The sequence below is a fragment of the Buceros rhinoceros genome, unplaced genomic scaffold (genome assembly GCF_000710305.1).
Source record: "Buceros rhinoceros silvestris isolate BGI_N320 unplaced genomic scaffold, ASM71030v1 scaffold7049, whole genome shotgun sequence".
Lineage (NCBI taxonomy): Eukaryota > Metazoa > Chordata > Aves > Bucerotiformes > Bucerotidae > Buceros > Buceros rhinoceros.
In genome coordinates this window covers 17,643-43,116 of record NW_010432023.1, presented here as the reverse complement: position 1 = coordinate 43,116, position 25,474 = coordinate 17,643, and the positions used below count along the sequence as shown (strand labels likewise).

Sequence of the window (25,474 nt, the reverse complement as noted above, 5' to 3'; positions counted from 1 at the left end):
CGGCTGATTCCTCTGTTTTCATGAATATTAATTGAATATTTGACTGCCTAGCATCTCGATATAAATGTGTGTCTGTATTTCCAAACTCTTGCAAGGTATAATTTTTTTATGCTAATTAGGGTTTCAGCAAAGCCTTTTATAAATAACTGCAGAGTTGAATAACTTGTCTGTCATCAGTTTACACTTGGCCCAGAGAGTAATGCACGTTTCCTTCCTTTCTTCTAGGAGGTGATGACCGCCGAGTCTTACTTTGGCATATGGAAGAAGCCATCCACTCAAGAGTCAAACCAGTTCAGCTGAAAGGGGAGCATCATTCTAATATCTTCTGCCTAGCTTTCAACAGTGGCAATACGAAAGTGTTCTCTGGAGGTAAGGAGGAGCACTCTGATTTCTTAGGAGTTTGCATTGTGAGTGCCTTGGAGTAGAAGCCGTGAGTGGGATACTGCCCCACATTAAAGGTCTTTTCCATAGTCTTAAGGATTTGGAATATGTCCTTAATCAGCAGCTGAAGATTCTTTGGGAACATGTAATTCTTTAACTAGCACAACATCTTCAATTTTGTCATATTTCTCCTTTTTCCAAACCCTGGTGTAAGCACATCATGTCCCAAACTATCCTGAGAATCCTGGGACCAGTCTGCTCCTACTCGTGCTACCGACTGTGGAACGTGGTCTTTGTTATTCCTTCTTAGCTGTCCTCAGGGCAGACCCTGCGTCCTCTCTGGCATTCAGGCCTGATGTTTCAAAATCTTTGCTGCTACTAGCTGATTTTAATGCACCCTTAGATGCATAAGGCAGGGCTATTGCCATCTATTGGTTGATCGCTTTTTCTCAGACCTCATTTCAGTCCTCACTAGGTAAGTGTCTGCCTTTTAGACCTGGCTCTAATTAGCCTTGATATTTTTCATCTTTTTAAATATAAATGCACTTTTTAACAGAAAGTTTAAATCAGTCATAAAACTAGTGTAAGGAAAGTGGTCAGGTACTTTTTCCAGGGTAATAGTTCCTAGAATTGAGGTTCATTTCACCACTTGTTTTTTGAAGTGTTGAGGTAGAGAGGAAAATTGAATTGAGAAGAAAAAAGCACAAGACTGTCAAAATGCAGTCATTGTCGTTTTCTCTGGTACTTTGTTTCCTCTGTCTGACATGATGTTAGAATGGACAGGAGTTTGTGTCTTCTGTCTGTGTGTCCATTAACATACAGCTAGGTTTATTTTAGGATATTTTGAGGCTACTTGGTCAGAGCCCTTCACTACCTTTTTGAACCATGATTTGTGAACTGCAAATCAATGCTATAAATTGGTGCTAAGTGCATGTGAGTGGTGGAAGCTTCCCATCCTTCAGTGCTGTGTTAAAACTATAACATCCTTCAGAAAAAAAGGGATGACAAAGCTTAAGATGGTATCGAATTTTAAGGATGAAATGATTCAGCTGTACTTCTTAGGTGGAGAAAACCCCAACAATGTCAAATAGTGACACCTATCTTCTGATTCTGGGGAGTGTTTGTTTTATGAGAAAGACAGCAGTCCACAGTGTCTTCAAGTGTATGTATCTGCATGAGTGATTCTAATGAAATTTTGGGCTGGAGTCCATTTTGCTTTAGTTTGAATTCAGACAAATGGAGCCTTACATGAATATTCAAGGCATGAACTGTGCCAAATCTTGCTGGACCAGCTGTAATGGTATTTTCTCATTTCCAACTCAACTCTGTCCGTTGGGCCATGCTGTCAGATGCTACTGTTTTCACAGGAAGGGCAGCAGCATGGTTTGAACTGTACCTTGCCACTGCGGTTAAAGGTTTACATCATTGATTATGGTGGGGTTTTGCTAAGCTGCCAGGTTAGATGAGCTGTGACAGCTGATGCATAGACAAACTTGCCGTTCTCCTCCTTTTTCCTCCTGCAGTTTGCATAAACACACTGTGCCTCTGCCAGAAATTATTTCCATTGGAAGAGTCAGGAACTCTTACAACTGCTCCACCAAGATTCACAGAGCTCGTCTGCAAGGGCTGTTAGACTGACTCTTGGATTCCTTGTAAAGAGTCATTTTGCTGCAAGGCCTAAATGTACCATCTGCTTTATCTCTGTCAGAAAAATGGGCTAACTATATTTATTCAATCAACAATGTTCTAGGAGATTCTTAAAACGGCTAAAAGAATGGTGGGTTCTAGGATCTATTGGCCATCATCCCCCCAGTACTGAAGTTGGAGTTGTATCCAAATCATGGAAGTCAGAACGCTTTAGAAAAATTCCTGAAAATTGAGAGTATGGAAACTAGCACCAGTCACACAGAACTTAGTTCATTCTGTAAATAAAGCTGCCAATGACTAATGACTTAGGATCTGACAACCTTTCCCTAAAGCAGCTCCTGATAGCAGAGGAGAAAGGATTTTCCACTTTAGTACAAATTGGCTTGCATCCAAGGAATTTCAGAGATCTTTGCTTTGAAGGATTGTGTGTGTCACATGCAGCACGTGTAGCCGTTACAAAAATGGAAGGCAGGAACCGAGTGGACAGTGTTTTGCACATAATCTCTCGGAAAAAATCTGTCTAATGATATCAAAGACGTTCCCACCCCTGAAGAATACTGTTGCCCTTCTCTGTCCACACACACTGAGAGCAGAGCAGCATTTGAAATGAAAGATCCCCTCCGAGTAAACTGCAGACTTTTTTTTTTTTTTTGCATTTAGTGTTAAGTGTATGAAAAGCCGAAATAAGCTGAAATAAGGGAACTGAATTTTTTTCTGTAGAGGCCTGATGTGGCAGATAGGGGATTTAGGCCACCTTAACTTCCCCCTCTATACATGCTCTGCAGTATTTCATCCTCACAGGTATAATTGAAGGGAATGTCAGATATTTCTTGTCCTTCTGATCGTCAGAACTGCAGTTATCGAAACGAGAGATTATAAATGGGAGAGTTGCTTATGCAGTTACAACCCAGTTATTCTCAATGAAGAATGAACTCTGCTGTGTTAAGGTAAAACACTGTCAGTGGGAGCCCTACTGGGCTGAACAGAAGTGACATTTTCTGCAGGGATGAATTCTTACCAGAAGCAACCAAAAGCAGTTTGTGCTTAGATTTTTGTCACCACCACTACCTCCTCCTACAGGCAAAACAAGGCGAAGCAGTGGTTGTTCCACACACATTCTCCTTCCGTTCTTTCTTTCCAATTTTGGAGTTTGTGATGGAAGGGAAGGTTGATCCCATGATGACTAGAGGCCTGAAGCCAGGCATCTAGCATGATTGACATGTTCATACTGTATGGAGAGTGAGGAGCAGGAGCGTCAGCTGGAGGAAATTCTGTCACTGGAGAAACCAGCTGCATTTTTCACTAGTGGAATACATTAGAATAGTTTTAGCAAGTATAAACCTTGCCCGTAATGTATAATGGGAGTTTCCATTACAATTAATGATCAAAGGATGCTTAGACGTAAGTGACTTGTGTATTGTATCATGGAAAAGATGAACTACTGCAGTAATCCAAGGCTGACACGATTTAACTAGAAGCTTGTGCAAAGAGCAAGTGGATGTAGAAAAATCTCATACCTCATTAGTCAAAGAGAAACTTTCTCATATTTCTTCTGTTGGGACAGAATGTGTATGAGATAAATAAAATCTGAGTCAGCTGAGCATATAAGAATCATAGCATGAAATCTTGCTCCTTCTAAACCTCTAGTTTTGGAGTGCATTAGGAAAGCTTCACAACTTGATATTGCAATTGCAAAGACATACTGAGCATAAAAATATTGCTTTGGGATTCTGGTGGGTTTTTTTTTCTTTTGAATTAAATATAAATGTGTGTCTCCTGAAATATTTCTAAAGAGGTGGTGCCAAATTAGAGAAATTAGTTCTCAGTGCAGAGACTAAAAAAATATTCTGTTGCTGTAGCTTGAAAAATGCTGCATGAGCCAGTGGAATTACTTTGTGGCTGTGACCCTCCTTGCATGCATGTGTATGTAGTTAGTTTCCATTGTATTCAGTGGATGGGATCAAAGAAAAGTGACAGGATTGTCTGGCTACTTGGTTTGGTTTTTGTTAATACAAAAGAAGCTACGCTGGCTGTCACGTTTATGCCTTCTCACTGGTTGCAAAGCGCTGAACACTGATAGTGTGAACTGGTGGCGTTTGAGCTGTGAGCCCAGTAGGTTTTGCATATGGCATCTCCTTTCACCTTCCATTATCCTTCAGTGGAGCATCCTCTGAGCAAGAAGAAAGGTGTATTCGCATGAGAGTTAAAGGTGTTCTGCTGCTCCATATAATATTCTTCTCTTTACTGCAAATGTCCCAAAACTCAAGCTCAGACTGAATGAAGAATGATCAGTAACATATTTAAGTAGAATCATTTGTTGAGTGGTAGCAAATGAAAAGATTGGTGCATTTGTCCATGTCTGGAAATGTCACCTGGAGCCTTTCACATAACTGAGCAGAGGGCTGACCACTTGGCAACTGAACTGGTCATCTCTCTGCTTCAGTTTTGTTTTCAAAATAGAAAATGAAAATATATACTTACTGGTTTGTTTTTTTTTTTTTTCATTATAATGCTTTTTAACGACCGGAGCATGATGTTAAGTGTTTATATTTCTCTTTATAGGCAATGATGAGCAAGTTATACTCCATGATGTTGAAAGGTAAATACACAGTTCGTGTTTCCACTGCTTCAAGAGCTCCCTTAATGTCAACTCACTGGAGGCACTTTTTGTTTTAAATTTATGGTCTGGGAGAAGAACACAGTCTGTTAATCCTGAAACATGCTTTTGATTTATCTAAATTCATATCTGGAATGAAGTATTCCCCATCACCCCATTTTTTTTCAGTGCTTGGGTTCTGCATCGTTTTGACCTTGGGAAAGAGAATGGTTATTAAATACATATGCTCTCTTGCAGGCAGCCGAGTAGGTCCTGAGTAGATTCAGAGCCAGGTTATTCTGGCACATATACAAGTATCGTGGCACATCTGGGCTTTTTGTTTTGTTTTTCTAAACGCTCACCTGCATTGTATTTATTTAGGTAGTGCTTGGCCTACCTGCCTTTTGAGATTTTGGGTGCAGCTGCCTGATTCTCCACACTAATGTGAAGCATATTTACTTTGATACTTAGTTTTCACCAAAACTGCAAAACAGGTGGGAAATAGTCTTTATTGTGATACATCAAGATTAGGATGTTAGTCACAACACAACTAATATAGTAGTGGTAATGTATTAGATTGGAGTTCTCTAGATATCATGTCTTCTGAGCTTATTGCTTTTGAAGTAGAAAAACTATAAAGTTAAAATTTTGGACTATACTAATAACTTCTACAGATTTAAGCGATGATTGTTTAAATAACATGAACTCAAGAAAAACAGAGAAATATAAAACCTTAAATCTTTTTGTGTTGCCTGAATCCTGGTTAGCATAATTTGGACATTTCTCTTGCTAGGTTTGTCCAAAGTCTTTTGCATTGAACCGATCAGTGTACGTCTGTCTTCCATCCTATCTACTTGTTTTATATTCTTACGTGAGAGCTGGGCAAAAGTAACTTTGTCTTACTCTTCTAATAGATTTTCAGTAATATCATGTTGTTTGGTGGGATTTTGGTTTTGTTATTTTGGTTTGGCGTTTGGTTTTATTTTGGGGGGTGTGGGTTTTTGTGCATTTTTTATTTGGTTTGGGGGGGTGATTTTTTTGGGGAGGGGTTTTTGTTTGGTGTTTGGTTTTTTTGTTGGGTTTTTTAATTAAACGTGAAATGTCAAAATTTTAGATACTGATGTTTATTGTGTTCTGACTTTTCAAGCTTCTACAAGATCTTTGTCCTTGACAATTTTCTGTATAACACATTTTTTCCTGCCATGTCTTAGATGTTTTAACAAGTCTTTTTGATATGTATGTATTTTTAATGCGCTTTTGTTATTAGGGGTTTTTTAAGGTATGCTAAGTCCAGTTGTAATGCGTACAGAATTCATTCCTCTAAGGCTATTTGTATGATCTTCTGAAAGAAAATTTACTAGTCTGACACACTGAATTCTGATCGATTTTTGTAGAAAGTTACTCTGTCTTCTTGAGTGATAACACTTGCTCTGTCAACTGCTTTTTCATACTTACAAATGGCTTTTATTATTACTGGGTTTTTTGGCCTTTCTGTTAATGGTCCATGAGACAGAATTAGCAGATCTGTCACTAAGACCATCAGTTGCCATGTGCAAAACACTGATTTTACATGGGATCTCTGGTAGTTTCCGTGAGGTACAGGGATTGTATAGGAAGTGCATTCTCTGAAGAAATAAAGGGGTTTTGCCAAAGAAATAAAACAACCCCGAAATCTTCTATCTTAGTATTTTAGCTTTTTTCTACATGGAGAAATATAGGTTTGGTCTCTCCTGGAGAACCAGGAAACTCACTAAAAAAGACAGCTGCAAAGTTGCTGTTCTGTGAGCTTCACCTGAACTTTTGGATGGTACAGAAGCCTGTATTAAAGGATGAATTTGTCTTGTTTTCCTTTCCCTTTACCTCTTTCCCATTACCTCTTCCCAAGCTTAATTTAATACATCATGATTTCCATGGCATCTTGCAGTATCTGAAGTTTTTAATGTGTGGGTTTTGGTCTGAGGGTGTTTTTTTCCTCATCTTGGTCACCCTACCTGGGCTTTTTGTTTGTTTTTTTCTCTGATTAAACACAAGGGTCTCCTTAAGTTACACAAACCTTGTCACTAGCTATTACTGGGCAGATAAAGCTGAAAATACTTTGGGTTTTAAAACAAGAGCAAAAGAAGGAAGAATGATGATACTGTGTGCCTTTTTTCCAGCACTGAGACCCTGGATGTGTTCGCCCATGAAGATGCAGTGTATGGCCTTTCAGTGAGCCCAGTAAATGACAACATCTTTGCCAGTTCATCAGATGATGGCCGGGTTCTTATCTGGGACATCCGAGAGTCTTCCCATGGAGGTGAGATCTCTAGATGGAAAAGATTACTGAAGAATTTGGACAAGTTGGGCAAAGGAAAAGTTATGTTTATCTGGGACAATTGAGACAGGGAGTGTTGGAGAAGGGTCAAAGTGAGGTATGATTCTTGTGGCCAGTCATAGGCAAGCCCTGGTCTTTACAGTTCAGTGTTACTGTCTTAAATGACTTCATAAAGTACCAGCATATAGCACAGGCTAGCAGAGATCTTGGTATGAATAGGTTTTAACTTGAGTAAAGAAGCAGTGGAGGACACGTTTCTTCAGTAAAAAAAATATCTTGCTAAACTTGCAGTTGGTTAGGAATGTGGAAATTTTTTGTTTTGTCTATAGCCTGGGATAAAAAAATTTCAGATGTTTAGAAAGCTGTTACTTTGATTTGAATAATTTTCCAAAGCTATTTATATGCTTCTCTGTGACACTGAGAATTGTTCTTATGCATATTATTTTCTGGTTGTGTGGCAACTTAGAGCCCTTATGTGAAAACAGGGAAGTCGAATTACTACTTCAGTCTTTATTTTCTAAAACTGAACAGAATATTCCTGATTTATGTAACAAACCTGCAGCTTTTCAAAACTGTGTTTTGAGAACAGCTGCAGTTTTAAGGCTGAAGAATCTGTTTAGAACTGTAGTTACATAAATATGGAGAGGAATACTTCACTAATTGAATTTCAGTGTATGAATACTTAAACAACACTTCAGTAAATGAAGTTGTGAGTTTACCCCATCCTAAAGAACACAAAGCTGAGAACTTAAAACGGCTATCTGCAGGTGTACAGGATCTGGTTCCCTTCGGTCATAGATAAAATAAACTTTCATCTGTTTTTGTAAGCTCCTTGAAAGCAATTGTTTCAGCTCATAGTTTCTACTGGTCTTACAGGAAAATTATTTATGGCACTGAAATCCAGCTTAGGTATTTGTGGCAATTTGTACACATTTGTTGGTGGGTCAAAGTTGCTGTTTAACTGAATTAGCGTTTTTCTAGTGAAATTAGCCTAGGGAATTTGATAACTTTTCTAGACCACGATTCTGTCCCTTTTTGACTAGGAGATGAAAGCTGAAATAAGACATACTTTTTAGTCTTGTGGGAGTCTTTTAGAGGACTGGTATCATGAGGACTTCATTGAACACGAGTAACGAGAATTAAGTCTTCCTAGATGAGCCCCACTAGAATACTTGGAGTAGATTGCTTACTGATGCACTCCCTGCACCAGGCATATATTACCTTTTTTATAAATAAAAACTAAATATAGTAGCACTGCATTTAATTTTCAGGAGTCTCATTCTTACTGTGAATTCTGAATCTCTTGTGCAATCGCGATATCCCTTATCTCTTTCGCATATGGTAATTTTTATTAAAACATTCTGGAAAACAATGCACACATTCAGTATATGCATAGCACAGACTTCAATAAAAATATCTATAATGTCTCTCTCTGTCTTTGAGGAACTCATCTAATAGCTCAGAAGTCCCTTACTAGCACAGTGAACTCTTGTCTTCCCTCAGCTGGTTTCTTACCCCACATAACTCCCTTTGCTAATGCCGACTGCCTGAGTGAAACTTGATACTATACCACATGTGAATTTAGTCCTCATTAGATCTACCGCTTTTCTTCTGTACAAAAGGTTAGTTACGTTATCAAAGAGAGAGATCAAATTAGTCTGATGTGACCTTGGGTAAATCCAAGTGTCCCTTCATCCCCTTTTTTTTCTGTTTTCATGACGTCCAAGTAATGAGAACAGACACTGCCACACTAGAAATGGTGGAATGCTTCTTTATTTGCCTTCTCCTGAGCACTACACCGTAAAGGTCTGTGTCTGTTAGAACTACCTGTTGCTTATAGTGGATGTCAACAGTCAGTGGGCCTGGATGCTTAACTGCATCTGTACAGAGGTGCTCAGTATCACAAACTGATGTCCAATCTGATGCGAGTTTCTAAAATTGTATGAAATGAGGGTTGTCCTTCTGTGTTGTATTTAAACCTTGCTACTACTTTTACTGTTGCTGAGACTTCGAATGAAAAGGCTGCACCAGTGCAAATGGGGTGAAGAAGTGTTGGCTGTGGCACATTTGAGGCTTTTTTGGAGCAGTGTCTTAGGTTCTCTGAATTTTAAATAAAGGGCTTAGGCATGCTTATGGTAATCCTGAGTCAGTATTTATATGCAAACCCCGCCAACATTTAGTACAATGTAAAGCTTGCCACTGGGGTAGTAGTCCCTTTGTGTGCAACAGTGTTTTCATGGGACTAGGCACTACGCCTGCTAGTGAGTATAGTTAGTTGTTCTGAGTGGTCAGCTCATTAAGATCTTGCTAATATCTTCCTAGTTTAAAAGAGTGCATTAGAAGAAGCTGTTTGTCCCTGTCTTTCACTGCTGAGTGATTTATGCAGTAATTTTTATAAACCCATTTTTAATTTTCATTAGAGATGGTGCTAAGCGTCTCCCTTAAGAAATGTTTTCATACTCCAGTGTATAAGATCTACAATTGTAAATGAGCATGAAGAAGAATAGAAAGTAATCCCCCCACTTTTCATTAAAGTGACTTAGTGCCTCATTAGTTTAGCTCCTGTAATCACTCTTTGACAGGCTGAAGGGCAATTTTTGATATCTTACAAGAAAACCATGGTACCAGGCTGGGCCATTTATAATAAAGGTGAGAGGGAAAACACCAGGACTTAGTGACAGTGATTTGACTAAACAAATGTACACAAATTAAAAGTTTATTTTAAAAACCAGCTCCTTTATTTGGCAATCTGATGTTGTTTGTCTCTCCTCTCAGCTAATGCAGGCCATTGTTTCTCAGTGGGGACAGCCATTTTAATAACAGCCTTATATGTCCCAGCAGGGATCTGAGTTGATGATGCAAATGTAGAAGGTCAGTTTGGTGTTAAACCTTATTTGGAGCTGCCAGCAGAGCAACAGCAACCTCTAAAGACTTTGGACAGCCCGGCAGAACAAAAGTTTCTCCTATTCTTTCCTTTACCTCTGCCTCCTGTGAAAATTAATAGCACTGGGGAGCTTCAGCCATTTTTATCACTGTTAAATGAACACTAAAAATGAAAAGTCCCTATGTCAAAAAGCTTGTAAGAGAGCATAAGAGGAGGAGACAGATGAGGCAAGACAAGTAAAGTTGGTTCTGTCTCAGTTGTCTAATAAGCAGTAATTTCTAATTGTTGGGAATTTGGGAGGGTTGTCTGTTTAACCACGTTTTGTATGTCTTAATGAGGGATGTGAGGAAAGAAAATGAAGTACACTTGGAGGTGCCTAGGGGCTAAAGGTTACTGCACACAGCAGCTCAAATAAGGGCAATAAGAGAGCTCTCATGAGCTCGCATGAACAACACAGTGGTTGCATCAAAGCAAACAGTGAATGGAAAAGTCTGGCATAATCCTTGGCTCGGAAGAGGCATTGATTCTGATTTCTTAGCCGAGTGAAAGAGCGGCAGCATGCCACGTGAGACATAGACAACAAAGAGAATTAGACTGTGCCTAAAGCCATAAAGCTAGGAAAAAGTTGGGGAGAAAGATGACAGTCAGAGCTTTTTCCCACTCTTCACGGAGACAGCATTTTGATGGAATTAATAGGGCAGAGTAGCAGACCAAACACAGTGTTACACTAATCAAGATGAGAAGGAGAGTCTGGATGAGCATGTTTTTAATTGTGTGTTAAAACTCTGTGCGAAGAGCAAAAGCCAACTGTTAACTTTTTTTATACAAGAGGAACAGCCTTCTTGTCTGCTTGTACAGCTGCCTATACAGCACTTAAGTGGTGGCAGGCCTCTTTCAGAAGGCCCTCGGTGTATAGTCCTTATTAGATGACCATTTGGTCATGAATCTTAAGAAGATTCAAATACTTGATTGTTAAATGGCTAGTCCTAAACTCTGATAACCTCCCCTAAGCAAAATGGAATCTTGAAATCTAGTATGTGTCCTTTTACGTATTTAGACAAAGTTAATGTACATGTGGGTGGATTTTAAAACCTCAGGTTTTATATTGCTTTGGATGTGTCATCTCGAGAAATGGTTTGAACACGTCTCCATATCTTCAGATCTTGTTATGCTGTTTCCTTATTAAGCTGCCAAACTTACTGCATTGAACAGTTGTCTGCATTGTTTGTTCTTATATCTGAAATCTCAACTTTTTCAACAGAGCCCTTCTGCTTGGCACACTACCCATCAGCCTTTCACAGTGTGATGTTTAATCCAGTAGAACCCAGATTACTGGCTACTGCCAACTCTAAGGAAGGTGTGGGACTCTGGGATATTCGTAAACCTCAGAGGTATGATCTGGCTGTCCTTGTCTTATGCTATGCTGTTTCTTTGACTTGAGAGGTGATGGCATGCCTTTTTTTTTTTTGAAGTCAAATGGTAAGAAAAGATGCAGAACAAAGTTAAGAGTAATGTTAGTAATGCTGAATTAAATTATTTTGCATAATTAACATTCTTCTTCATATGTACCATCTAATTTGATTTAAAATGGGGCGAGATCTTCAGTGTTAAGGTAAGTGGTTTTCTGGAAGCCAGTCTGGCCTCACCACTGTAGATTAACTCGGATCGTTGTGTCAAGTTCTCATCATTATATTTAGTACTGGCTTGCTAATACTAGAAGACGACGATGGGCACTGACTGGTTTACAGTTTGTTTTTTCTCCCCAGCTCAGTTTTCAGTGGCTGACTAGAGGCTGTGGTCAAGGCAGCTTTTAACTTGGTGCTTAAGAGTCTTATATGACTTCTGGATAATACAGACACCTAGATAATCAGTTGGCTCCATAATGTGCTTACAGATCTGCATAGAATTTTAAACAAATGGAAAGAAGAGACTAAGTATACAGGTTGATCTGTGGTTAGGCTGGGTTCTAAAGTGGAAGGATGCAGATTCAAGAGTTTGGCATTCATGAGAAATTAAGCTTCTGTTGAAGTCTTTTTCAGTCTTTCAGGTTTTGAAAGTAATTTCCTGTTTTTTACCATAATAACCAGAAAAAAAAATTGAGCACCTCAAGTAAATGTTTCTCCCCCCACAACTTCTATGTTTAGATGTTTTCAGTTACAAGTATAAGAGTAGAAAAGATCATTTCAAAAAAGTGAAAAGAGGGGAAAATAGGTAGTACTGGTTTTAAAGGGCACTAGTCTCAGCTATTTAAAATCTTCCATGGCATACACTTGAAGCTCCCCTTATTGGTGTGAATTTCTTGGCCTAGAAAGTGCATATCACTAAAAATTCTTCTTGGGTTCATGCTGTACAGACAGAAGAAGAAATGTCACGAAGTTAATTATAACTCGCTTAAAAAAATTCTAAAATGTTTAGACATCCATTACACTAGTAACGAAATGATGGTTTCAGGAGGTTTTATTATTCTTAAATTGTAAACACTTAATGGTTCGAATTGATTTTTGTTTTTAAGCTTGGATCAGAATTTACTTGCTAATGCTGGTGGTCCTAGAGCTTGCTCATATTTGTAAAGTTTGCCAGAGCCCTTGTTGGCAGCTGTTGTACAGTCTACTATTAAATTTAGGTTTGACAGAATTTTGCTGGAAGGGCGTTAGGAATTGCCTAAGCTATCTTCTCTTGTCCCTGTTAAACTCGTTATGTCTTGGTCTTAGTAAGTAACTTTCTAACATCAAACTAACTTCAGCACTTACTGGATAGAGGAAGAGGAATATAAGATGTTAGGCTTATTTTGCCTTTACAAACATGTTTCTTGGGGTGTTTTCTTCCCATAAAATTTCTGTCCTTTTAACTTCATTCATGCGTGTTTTTTCCTTGTGAACTAATATGGGCAAAGTTGGCTTCCTCTTGCCAAGCCATCTGGCCTAATACTGATTTTGCAGGATTCTTTGTTTTTTCAGCGTCTACCTCATTTTTGTGATTTAAGAAGTTCCACAGGTTGAGTTGGTCTTGTTTTCTAAAGGGAGTGACACAAAGATGTTTCTCTCTTCAGACATTTATTCTCAGAGCGTGAATGTAAAAGGAATGATATTGAAGGAGTGGTATAACTTCTATCAATAGAAATTCTATACAGATGCAAAATTTAGATTAAATTTTTCACTTGGGTAGCAAGCCAAAATGGGGATCACACCATGTAGCTTGAAAGGTTTTTTAAGGCAACAAGAATAGAGAGAAGTAGTCCAGCAAAGCTGGTGAAAGGGACTAAAGAACAAGTCTTATGAGGAGCAGGTGAGGGAACTGAGGTTGTTTAGCCTGGAGAAAAGGAGTATGAGGGGAGATGTCATCACTCCCTACAGCTACCTGAAGGGAGGTGGGTGTCAGTCTCTTCTCCCAAGTAACAAGCGACAGAATGAGAGGAAACAGTTTCGAGTTGCACCAGGGTAGGTTTACATTGAATAGTAGGAAAAATTTCATCCCCTAAAGGGTTGTCAAGCATTGGAACAGGCTGCCAAGGGAAGTGGTGATGTTCCCATCCCTGGGGGTATTTAAAACTTATGTAGATGTGGAATTAGGGACGTGGTTTAGTGGTGACTTGGCGGTGTTAGGTTAATGGTTGGACTCGATGAGATGATCTTAAAGGTCTCTCGTAACCTAAACAATTCTGTGATGGTATTCTAGGTATTGCTAAGAATTGATCCTGATAAATGCAGGAGGATATTACCTGAGTAAGAATAGTCCTCTTACAAATTTTAACAGCCGTTTTCTTATAGTGGATATAGTCCCTTTTCCTTATTTTTAGCTATGCTTATTAAGACTTTGAACTCCAAAAGTTTCTCAGCTTATATATAAAAGTGTCAATGAGGTACTGCTTGGGGTGGTAGCAGCTATCAGGTCGTGGAAAATCAGAAGATCTCCAGTCTAGATGCTTTCCCACATTCTTCCTCAGTCTTAACCACAGTGCAAAGTGCTTGTTGGAGGCTACTGTGTGTGTATGGGATAATAGTCTGTGCTTACGCATTTAAAGTCACACATTTTTATCTGTATTGTGGCACTTATTTCTAATGCCAAATATAAAATTACAGAATTTGATAGGTAAAGCTTCTTGGCAAGTAATTTGTGTTTATCCAGGTGTCGCACCAGTGTGAAAGGCTTAATAACCTTTGACAAATCCGGATTCTACAGTCTTTTTTGAACAATGCAAGAAGGGAAAGGGTTTCTTATTTATAACCTCTGGGTCATCTTGAAGGCCTTGAAGCTTGTATGCTTACATGTGATGAACAAGAGCTACGCTCTTCTGGTCCTGAGCTGACCAAAGTAAATCTTTTCAATTAAAAACCTAGACAGCGATGGTTAAACATTGTACTTTGTGACCACAGTGCAGAAATTCTGAGGTGGATAGGGCACACGTTTTCGTGAATGGGGAACTTGTGCAACACCTTATTGTACAGCTGGACGTACACTGTGTATAGCAGGTAGCTGTTCCCTTAAAGCACTACATTTAAAGCAACTGCATCTACTAGGTGTGGAGTATTGTATAAAACAGGCACTTGCTTCCTGCCTGCAGCTTGCTCCTCCCAGAGGACTCAAACAGGAAACTGAATAGTAAGAGACAGCTACTCCTTGCACACTAAATGCTGTTGGCTGATACTTAGTACCTCAGACTTGGGCTGAGCAAGCTGTAACTCGAATGAATCAGGTGATAAGTCTGCTTTCAGCTGCCATTTTTCTGGGACAGCCATCAGCTTTCCTCCTTTGCTTGATTAGAGGATGTATCCAAAACATAGTCAGAAGGGTATGCTTGGCTGAGGGAAAGAAAACGACCTAAAGCACGCTGCTGCCACTGCAGTTTGTTCCCAGGAAACTCTCAGGGAAGAGGACTCTTCAGAGTGAGCTGCCAAAGCCAGAGTCCCCCATATTTAAATAAATTAGACTGGATTATTAGACTTGGTTAAAGTAACAGAGCTTTTGCCAAAACTCTCACTGCTCTTTGCAGATGTAGTTTGCTAGTCTAGAAATCTGGAGCTTGATTTTTAACGTATTTGGGGCCAATTCAGTCTCATAAGGAAACAACGTTAATTTGTGTATCAGTTAAGATATAATCCTTACTCCAGTGAGGAATTGGAAGCCATCTACAGGTTTTAGCTTGTTACAGTCTTTCCTGGGGAAAATACACTGTGAACTTAGTTATCAGGGAAAAAGAATAGTTTTACTGTTAAGGATGAAGTAATCAGCATAAAGCTGTAAGTACTTGTGATAGAGTTTACATCTATCTATCTAAAACTGAAGTTGATGTCTGAGTTTCTGTCCTTTAATGAATGACAAAAAGTGTAGTTGTGGGTAAGAGGTGTGCCAGAAGCATTTTGGCTGATGAATTTTATAGGCAGAATATGTTAAACAACCCTGAAGTTCTCCGTAATCTAGGGATAAACAGGATGTTGCCTGTGCAACTTGCATGCCAGAACACTAGCACAGCAAAGCAAACCCACTGCATCAGCTGCTTTCCTCGCTGTCACAAGAGTCTGCTAATTGTGGAAATCGTTGTTTCCGTGCAGGTTTCTGGCTCTCTTTTATACTGTCATCAGAATCTATGAAAATGTAACACTGCCTGAGGTGTAGGAAGGATGAAGGAATAGATGCTTTTGGGGGACATGATGTGGAAGGAGTGTATTGGTGAGATTGTTGAATAGCACGGTGTGTAACTACATATACAGGACAATATGTGACTATATACATCCATTATATATATAGATATATCACAATATACCACTACAGTATAAAATTGCTTGATCTGTCTATTCCCTCCCTAGCATGCCTTTATATTTTGATTGCTGCTCAGGAAGTTCACTTGTGAGGGACTTTATTTTATGCCATAAGCTATTAAGGGAAATTCTTCCTTCCCTTCAGTACTGATATAATCCTTCATAATACTAGTTCTTCAGTCCTGTCATTCCACCTGTGGTGCTAGCAGAGTGACTAGATCAGGTAAACTTCAGGTATTTTGTCACAATGTGTGGTAGTGGGGATTTCGTTAGCGGTTGAATGGAAGAAAGAAGGGGGGAAAATGTGTAGGTAGTTTGAGACAATTGCTGTGGATTGCCAAAGTAGTAACTGCCAGTGGGCTAATCAGGGCTGCAGCGCTCCTCCAATACAGGCACGTTGAAATGGTTATATGTGGTTAATAATTTGCTGCTAGTGTAACACTTAGTGTAAAAGTTATTTCCCCCAGCTACTGTCTTGTTCTCTGATAGTTCTCAGATGGAGACAGAATTAAACTGATGCAGCCACTACTTGGTTTGCTTCATAACTGCAGACCGTTCTAGGGGATCCTGCTGCTACTGCTCCCCAACAACATCCAGAAAGCAAATGAACAGCCTGGAATTTGTAGCCATTAGCAGTACTGTGGCTAGCAATACCTTCACATGTATTACAGCCAACAGCACTGGTGTGGTAATACTCTTGGCGGATACTGGGGAGGTTCAGTAAGCCTGCAGGATTCAGCTGGTCTTCACTTATTTGAAGGGGATCAGGCTTAATACTGAATTACTGGTTTTAATCAGCAGAGGTTCTTCAGGTGAGACACAGTTCGTTTTGTTCAGCTTGATGATGCACTGTCAGAAAAGGGTGATTGGCTCTTAACTTCTAAGTAGTCAGTGGAATATGGCTAATTGTGCAGTTTTGAACTAATAGCTCCATATTTTCAAAATCTTAAATGAAGTAGTGATATCCTAGTAGGTTAGAGAATTCAGACAGAGATTCCTTTGCTTGTCAGAAACAAATGAGCTGCATCTACTAATTTATCTGGAAAATCTGAGGATTTTTAGACCAGAGTATTTTTCTCCAAAGTACATGGTTCTTCTCCAACTGCGTTATAGGAGAATTTGTCTTCTACCTTGTTGTTATATATATGCCTCCAGCCAGGAGAGTTGATATTTATCAACTTCTTTAGTCAGGTGACACTAAAGGCCTCCTCAAACGAAAAATAAAATATTCTTCGGGTTAGAAAAAAAGTCTTGATTGTAAGTAGATTTTATTCATATACTGTGAAGTTGGTTAACTTTCTGAAGGGAAGCTGGGAGTGCTTTGTGCTTGGCTGCTACAGTGAAGAAGATAATTGAAAAGCCGACATTTCTTGGCATGCTTGGGGAAATTGAGACAGTTGCACAGCTCTGAATTGCGAAAAGTTTAGCTCACTTCAAATAGCCATAATTTGATTAGTCTTGCTGACTGACTCAGGATACAGAGGCGGATTCATTTTGCTTTTTCCCAAAGTTCATTCACAGCTTGGTATCCCATCTTAGATTTAGTGCAGCAATTGAGATTTCCCCCCTTCTCCCCCAGTATACTAATAAGATCTGAATGTGGTGAGCTGGCTTCTCAAAAATAGCATATGAAGCACTGTTAAAATAGAACTAATAAGTCCAGCATGGTTACAAGTTGGATAGTGATTTTGGAAATCTTGTTTTCTGTTTTTAGAATGTGTTGCCATTCTTTCAGATGGACGTTAAACTGCAGCCGAATGTATTGTTTCTTTTTTATAAACGGTGCACTGAAACACTTAACTGTGGTCTCAATTAACGAGGCTGTTGTAGGGCACTGACACCACTAGATGGGGTCTGGAAGCTGTGCCTTTTTTAAGAAAAAGAAAAAAGGCAAATCTGTGCGTTTTAAAATGTTTACAATAAAATATGTGTTGCAAATATGTATTGTTACAGGATTGCTGGGGCAATTCAGCAGGTATGTTTGCATATATGTTTCAAGCAATGACTGTGTAACTCCAGTTATTTTTAGTTAGTTATGTTCTCTCTTCTTCCCCTTTTCTGTGCAGCCCATCTCTTTCTGCCCGGGGTTAAGACTGGGCTGGCTACTAGGCAAATGACAGCTGCTCTATGTTAACCCCCCTCCGCTTCCAAAGGGGAAGAGAAAGGAATAAGGGAGTGAGACTTATGGACTGGAAAAGAAAACTAAAACTGGTTTAATGAAAATAATAACAATAAAATACATACAAAACCAATACCGAACCCAAGCAAACATGGCAAACACGTCACCATCACCACTGATGCTGTGGGCAGGCACGGGGGGAGTCCCAGACTGGACTCAGCAGCAGACAGGAACCAAATTCAGGTGCTGGATTTGGGAACTGGATTCAGGAATGCACAGATTAGGGTTGAAGGCAGAACGGACAGAGTCCCCCTTGGACACTGGCCATTGCAGAAGAGAGCTTGACCCTTGTGGTCCCTCAGCTTCATACGGACTATGATGTCTATGGGATGGAACACCTTGTTGGTCAGCGTAGGGTCACCTGTCCTGTCCGCTCCTCCCCGCAGGTGCAGCCTGTGACTTTCTGCACCGCCACCGTGGCACACAGGGTTGAGCAGTGACCTTGGTCTGCACAGGAGCAAGAATAAGCCAGAGCCTTTCTGCACCCCAGTCCCTGGTGGTAACTGGAAACACCAAGCGTTGTCACTGCTAGAGGCAGACACTGTCTGCAGAAATACACCGTTAACTTCGGAAAAGTGCAGCTGGTTAGAAGAGGCTGAGCTGGAAAGTAAAATCGCTGAACAGAACGAGTTCTGTTCTAACTCAAACCAGGACACCTTCTTTTTACTGAAAACAGAAGGCTGCTTTTTTCCCTATGAAAACATTACAATTATCCCCTTAAGTCTTCCTTTTCTCGAACGAGTTCTGTTCTAACTCAAACCAGGACACCTTCTTTTTACTGAAAACAGAAGGCTGCTTTTTTCCCTATGAAAACATTACAATTATCCCCTTAAGTCTTCCTTCCCCCCCCCCCCCCTTACATCAGCTAATCTAGAAGTTTTGGAGATCAAAATGGCTTGTCCTATTATGATCATCACATACTTCTAAACTGGTTTTCATATTACAAAAATGCTGTTCACACAAGTATTTTCTGCTTAGGATGGGAGTATCGAGTCTGTGCTTTTTACACAGTGGGATCAATTTGTGTGTCCAGTTCAAGGGTTAAAATTCTAAGTCTTGGGTCTAAGCGCTAATTACTAGGTGTTCAGCTTATTTGTTGTGCTGCAGTAAAACACAATCCAGCTCTTAAAACAATGCATTGAATGCATAACCTCTGGTCCAAATCTACCGGAAATTACAGGCACTCAGTACTTCTGAAAATCCAGTTCTTGGCTCCTGATTGCCTTGACTTATAGTTTCACTTGTTTCTTTTAGTTCACAGCCTTTTAAAGACCTGATGAGTATTACCTTGGTTTTGGATCATCAGTGGGCTCTAGTGGCAAGGGAAAAACACTGTATATACTACCTGACTTTCTTTCTGACAAGGGATGTGGAACTTCTCTGTGCTCATGATAATCTAAGGATGCAGAAGTCTTGCAGGTAGTTTAAGTTGGAATGACATGCTGACACTACACAGTTGGAAAAGTTAGGTTTCAGGTTCACAAGTCCTTTGTCGGTTGTGAAATAGAGGTGGTAGCTACCAGAACTACAGGCAGTTTGAGAACAGTTCTTTGGAGTTTAGTTAGATGCATGTCAGACCATCTTTGCAAGAGAGGGCTAAGTATTACCTCTGAATATAGGCATGGTTTATTCTTTTTTGGGGGGGTGTTGTTGTTAGTGGGTGGGAGTGCAAGGGAAAAAGGGAGATGATGAGTATTTGCAGATCTGTCTGTACCACAAATGGTATTTATAGCCTCTAACATACAGAGGACTTGAGAAGACCTGTGTGGTGATGTGGAAGGTATTCTAAGGTCATAAAACCAGTGCTGTAACTGAGTCCAAGTCCATAGATTTAGGTCTCCAACGGTTGCCAGGTTTGGTTTCCAGGCTCATTCCTTTAAGGTATTTGATCCTTAAAGATCATACTAGAAGAACAGAGACAACAGTTATTGTCTGAGAAATACTCATGCATACGCTGAGTTTTATCCTTTCTAGCTTACCTTCCTGAGCTCGCTAAAAAGTGGCTAGTTTTATCTATTTATTACAAAGGAGTCTGGTATGTTGGCTGAAATACTGAGCTTCTGGAAGTACAAGTGTAGGATCCAGTATTGTTGATGATTTTGTTGCAGGGATATTAATGTGGGGAGTTAACCACAGGGTTTGCTTCTCACAATGAGTTTAGTGATATTCAGGGCTCTTTTGAGACTAGAACTCAGAGACTAGGAATTTTCTTCTAGTAGCATCTTTGGCTGTAATTGGTTTTTCCTTACAGGTTTTTAATAAGATGCTACACAATGGCTACAAGAGTGGACTGGCTGGAATAGAATGTGGAGACTGTTTTGCATTTTGACCCTATGTTTAAAGGAAAGAAGCTTGTGATTCTAATAACTTCTAATGTGTGTGCTTTGGGGTTGCCAAAGGCCCTGCAGGTGGAGAAATCCTCCAGATCATCGAATGGGCAACTACCCGTTCAAATTATTTCAGTGAAAAAGAAGTGTGCTGCATGTTTCTGTTTGGAGACCTTCGTCAGTCCTGCTCTGAACAGAGCACTGATTAATGAGTGCAGGAAAAACGTGTGTATCTTGGCAACCACTTTTTCATTGTCAAGCTTATCAGTTCATTTCTTTCCCTTCCCAGTTGAACCAGTTTTTTGTGAATTTTGACTAACTATGCTGCTTAAAGTAATTTGTTTAGCTAGGTTACAGTATAACAAATTTTAAGTGCAGTTTAGGCAGTATCACCAGTATGGGTCAACCACACCACCTCAAATAGTTCAAATAACTATTGGTCTTCTCTTGCAGTTCAGAAATACAACTCATCCCACACACGTACCATCCTCATCTGTTTTGCTTCTGTGCTACTGATATGGCTCAACTGATTTCTGTCTCAGCCTAGAATCTGAAGCTCTTCTGACCGGGTCCAGCTTTGTGTATTTGCCCCAAACAACACAGAACCTAAACTTAGATGCTTTTTGCCGTATTCGTTCTCAGTTGTTTCTTGAATATTCTTTTAATGTCATAGAAAGTGAGATGATTGTTGCTTAGGTTAAAGGGAATTGAATTATTCTTTCTGGAAATCTTTGGGATGCGTTGAAGGAACTTTTGCACGGCAATGGCATCTGGAGGAGTGGTATTTTGGGGTGGTTTTTGGCTTTGTTTTCCTCTTTGTAACCATAAATAATCCTCCAAACTTTGCCACAGGTTCAGCCAAAATCATATGACTTCTTGCATGTTAGAAACATCTAAGGTAGTCTCCTCTGCCTTTTTAGTAGGCTGGTACTGAAGGAAAAAAGGAGCACTTGCAAGTAAGTCTTTGACTTTGGGCAAAGAGAGATGGTGACAGTCATTACAGTCTCAGTCATGCTGATGGCTTAAGTGATACTTCTAGCGGCAAGAGCACTTTCCTGCATATGGACTCCTTTTTTGTGGTTGCTGCTTTCAGCCAGTTGATGCTTTTTTCTTTTTTTTTTCTATCATTTCTTTTTCCCTTTTAAAGATGGAAGTTCCTGCGCTAAAGTTGCAAAAGATTTGTATCAGTGAATTAATTGTTAGATATTTTTTACTCTGGAGGAAGTAATCTTCTGAGTTGCTGATGTGAGCACCAGCTAATAGATAGTTTAGGAATACTGAAGTGTGCAGTTCTGCTGAACACTGCTTGGTATTCAAGTGTGTGAGGCAGGTGCTGCAGTCTCTTTTTCCCACCTTTATGTCTTGTCCTTGTTCCAGAATTAAGTAGGACAGTACGATAGGAAGGGACCTCTCACTTAGCTTCTGTTTTAGGTGCACACATTCCTTATCTCATTTGCAGTCCTGCTTTATGCCTGACCTTGTCAGCCCCTCTTGGGATAGAGGGTTTAGCTTAGCTTTTTCTATGTTTAGGCTGGTATCCCTCCTGTAGTGGAGTGTATTCAGGTTAGTCCACTGATGTGCAAACGGAATATCTTTGAAGGTTTTTTTTCAATGACAGAGTGACTTTTCAATGACTTTTCTCTAGCATCCTCAGATTTGTTGATCAGACACATAAATGAGTTTTGGAATGCTGAGGTTCAGATTGTATAATAAACATGTGTATTGGTAATAGTTCAGCTTTTAATTCTTTGGTGTTCTCAGATAGGGCTATAGTGATTCTTCTGTTCAGCTTTTCCTGTCTTGATTTAGTAGTTTTCTCAAACCTTTGATAGTTAAAAATCATACTATCCATTACAGACAGTTAGCCCTCCATCATATGCATGGGGAGTTTCTGATTTGGAGATTAAACTTTTTCACCTACCAGCATACCCATACTAGCCCTGGTTTGGTTCTGGCCAGGCACTTTAAGGTAGGTACTGTCCCTTTGCTCTATGGGACCCAACTTGCTCCCAGAAGCAGTGGTTGGTATTCAGGTTTATAATTTTCAAGAATGTAAGTAGCTTCATGCAGTAAACAAGAAGTCAGGAAACCTGGTTTTGTTTCACAGTGTTGGATAGGTCTGTTGATTGACCTCTCTTGCCCTCAGCTTTTCCTGTATAAAGGAATGGGAGTGTTGCCTGCTTCAAAACCCTCATGATGCTTAATCTTTTTGGTAGTTTTGAAATTCTCTAGCACACAGGTCTTTCTAAAGCATGAATTTAAAGTGCAAAGTATTGTCCTTGCAATGCAGATTTTGAAAGTATAACATACTAATCTGTTGTTCAAATGAAGCTCTGATTTAACGGGCTTTCTTAAGGAAATAGATCTGTGATCATATAAGCCTTGCCCTAATCTCCTTTTTGCCTCATTTTGATGAGGAGGGAATTAAAATGAAGAAAGACTTTAAAAGAAATACTTTTTTGTTTGTTTGAAAAAACAAGTTAAAAAACCCCCAACTTTGTGACCGAGGAGAGATCCTCTTAGTGTATTTATTAGCAGAACATCTGAAATGTTAGTTTAACCCATTTATAAGACAAAGAAATTGGTCTTCGACCATCAGTCCATGGGAAATGTGGTGGAACCAACTTGATAAGATCGAAATTGTGTATGTAGTTGCATTTCTATTCATCTTGTACCTATTAGAGGCAAAAGCTTTACTGAGTCAAGACTAGTCTGTGCTTCTGCAGGAGCGTCTTGGATCTTGCCACTTTTCCTGTCAAAAGAAAGGCCTAATTTCTTGTTGCTGCTCTTTTCTTTTAATTTCAACTTTTGTATCTTCGGTAAATTAAAAATTCATATACCTTTTCTAGAGAAGAGGAGTGAGTGTATATGTATTATTGAATAAGAGGACAAATCTGTGGCTGATGTTACGTAGCTTTCCTAATGCAGTACAAGAATCGCAGTACAGAAATGTGGGCAGGAAAAAATGATTTGTAGGACTGCAGTGTTGATATGTGACTGCTTTTGCAGAGACTAAGGTGAGAAAATTGATTTATTCTTCAGGAGGAGTTACCAAGTTTTACACTCAGATTATTTTTCTAAGGTAACATTCTCTGGTATCTCTGTCTTACCCTGACTTTGGTATGTGCTTCGTTTTGGAAACAGCTCCTCTTCCTTCATTTGGCCTAAAGGTCATCTTCCCATGCCATGTCTGGCTGTATTTGCATCTTCTCTGTCTGGTTATCTGATGGAGCCTGGTCCTTTGTGTTTTGCTGGATTCAACTGAGCTGTATTCTCTCTCACAGTCTGTACTCCATCCTACAAGGTACTGTTTCTGAACAGGCTGAAAATGGACTCCAACTGTAGAATTTAGGGAGTGAAAAAGGAGGAAAATGATCAGGTGATTTAGCCAGCTTGCTTGTAGTCATTGAACAGTTGCTCTTTACTTTGGATTCTCTATTTTCTTTTTTAATCTTGCTAAACGTTGTTTTTTCTTTTCCTGCAAAGCTGTATTACTGGCTGCTAGATCTCATGTATTACTTTACAGTAACACCTAGATGATTCAAGCAGAGAATGAGAATAGGACACTCTTGTGCCTCTTGACTCTCAGATCAGTAGTGAGGGCAAGCTTAGGACAGTGAGAATGTTTGGGAAGAGGTCTGTAATAAAACCAAAGCAGACCTTGGATAGAGCTGGAGGAGGATGTGAAACAAATGTCAAACAAATAGGGACTTTTTTTGTTGTAGTCATTTGCTTATGTTTAATCACTGTAATGGCAGAGGTCATAAAAGGATAAAAGTAATATAGGTGAGGAGGAGAGTTCAGTATATGTGATACCTCCGTCCTTGTCATATTCCTCAAAATACTGAAATTCTGTAGTTTTCCTCCTGTGAATGAAGACAGAATAAGGGGAAATGTAATGCTTTCTGGAGCACTGCCTGAGATCACTGGTGAAGCAACATTAGCACTGAGTGGTTCAATTAGATCATAAGTGCCAAACCACGCAAATCATTGTTGTTACGAGGTCTGGCTGCTCTGGGTATGTAAATCTGGTGACGTTTGACGTTCTTACAGCCTCAGATTCTGAAGTCAGTTACCAAATAAGAATCTCTCTTATTAAAAAAATTAATAAAGTATTGCCCTCCTGGTTTGGAGACTGCTGTTTACCTTAGAGCTTGCCACACATGGAAGTTTATTAATGGTGGGGGATTCCTTTTTATACTGACTTACATGTTCCTGACACTAACAGTAAAGAGCAGAAGGATTGACACGTTCTTGAACACGCAAAGTCTTCACCCTAAGTTCCCTACTTTTCCGGTCTTGGTGTATGTAGTTGATTTTACTTGTGTGTTCATTATGAAGGAGAGTAAAGGTTGTTAGTTTTGCTAACTGCACAGCCTTTATTTTATTTGGTTATTCTTTAAAGTCCAAGCAAATACCCCTTACTTCCTTTAAAGGATTCTGGGGGATGTAGGTTTTGAAGAGAGTTCTTGTAAAGGTAGGGAGATAATCGGAAACAGTGATGACAGAATTTAGAAAAATGATCACGTTACTGAGAAATAATAAAATCCTAAGTATGGCTTGTGTACAAGCCTTTTTAATCTTGAGACACTGATGAACTTCCTTCGCATTTGTTGACACTTCTGAATACATACAGAGAAACTCCATACACACTATCTTGACATTTCTGTGAGACTTGTAATTTACTTTAAAAAAAATAGCATAAGCATGTTAATTGATCTTGTGCTTGCTTTTCTATTATTGGTTAATTTGGCTCTTTCCAAGTGTTTGCTCCAGACTAAATAAGAATTGTGTGTGGTTTTTACACACGCAGAATAACTTGCTTCCAAATAAAACCCAAACCTTCCTGTAGTTTTCCAGACCAAGATTCTGTTTGCCAAGTTTCATTCCAGTTTTTTTTCACAGTTAGAAGCTCCTCAATTTTGTGGTCGCAGAAATGCTGACAAACACAGTTGTATGCAATAGTGTGTTTTAGTTACGAGCATTCAATTCATTTTTTCCTTTTAAGGTCATTCTTTCATTAAGTTAGTTTCACACACTGCTGTTTATGGTATCAACACTTTCTCCCTTCCTTCCTTCCTTCCTTCTCCCTCTTACTCATTTCCCAAGGACAGTGCCTGTACTGCAGTTCGTTGTCAGATTTGCAGCTTATCAAGAGAAGCTATTCAATATTTTCATTTAATGGTTCTATTTAATACTGTCATGCATGCTGCTTTTTTTTTATTTCTACCAAGACACTAACCTTTCAGTTTTAATGGACACTGTCCGTTGCCAAGCTAACTTTTGAATAGCGTGGGTTAAGCTTATGTTACCACTCAAGCAGTTGACTTTTCAAAAACGGATGAAACAACTTCTTTGTTTAGAAAAGGGGAGAGAGAAGGAGAGGGAAA

The 25,474-nt window shown here is 39.4% G+C and overlaps 1 protein-coding gene across 1 annotated transcript in view; it reads left to right on the top strand.

Moving 5' to 3' along the window:
* Nucleotides 1-225: 225 nt before the first annotated feature.
* The window catches only part of LOC104500022 (DDB1- and CUL4-associated factor 5-like), a gene marked incomplete at both ends in the record, with an annotated part of 42,362 nt that continues 17,113 nt past the window's right edge, over nucleotides 226-25,474 (top strand). Inside the window, 4 exons of the mRNA XM_010143612.1 lie at nucleotides 226-369; nucleotides 4,591-4,627; nucleotides 6,781-6,920; nucleotides 11,084-11,213. Coding sequence (XP_010141914.1) covers nucleotides 226-369; nucleotides 4,591-4,627; nucleotides 6,781-6,920; nucleotides 11,084-11,213 — 451 coding nt within the window. The remainder of the gene's footprint in view (nucleotides 370-4,590; nucleotides 4,628-6,780; nucleotides 6,921-11,083; nucleotides 11,214-25,474) is intronic.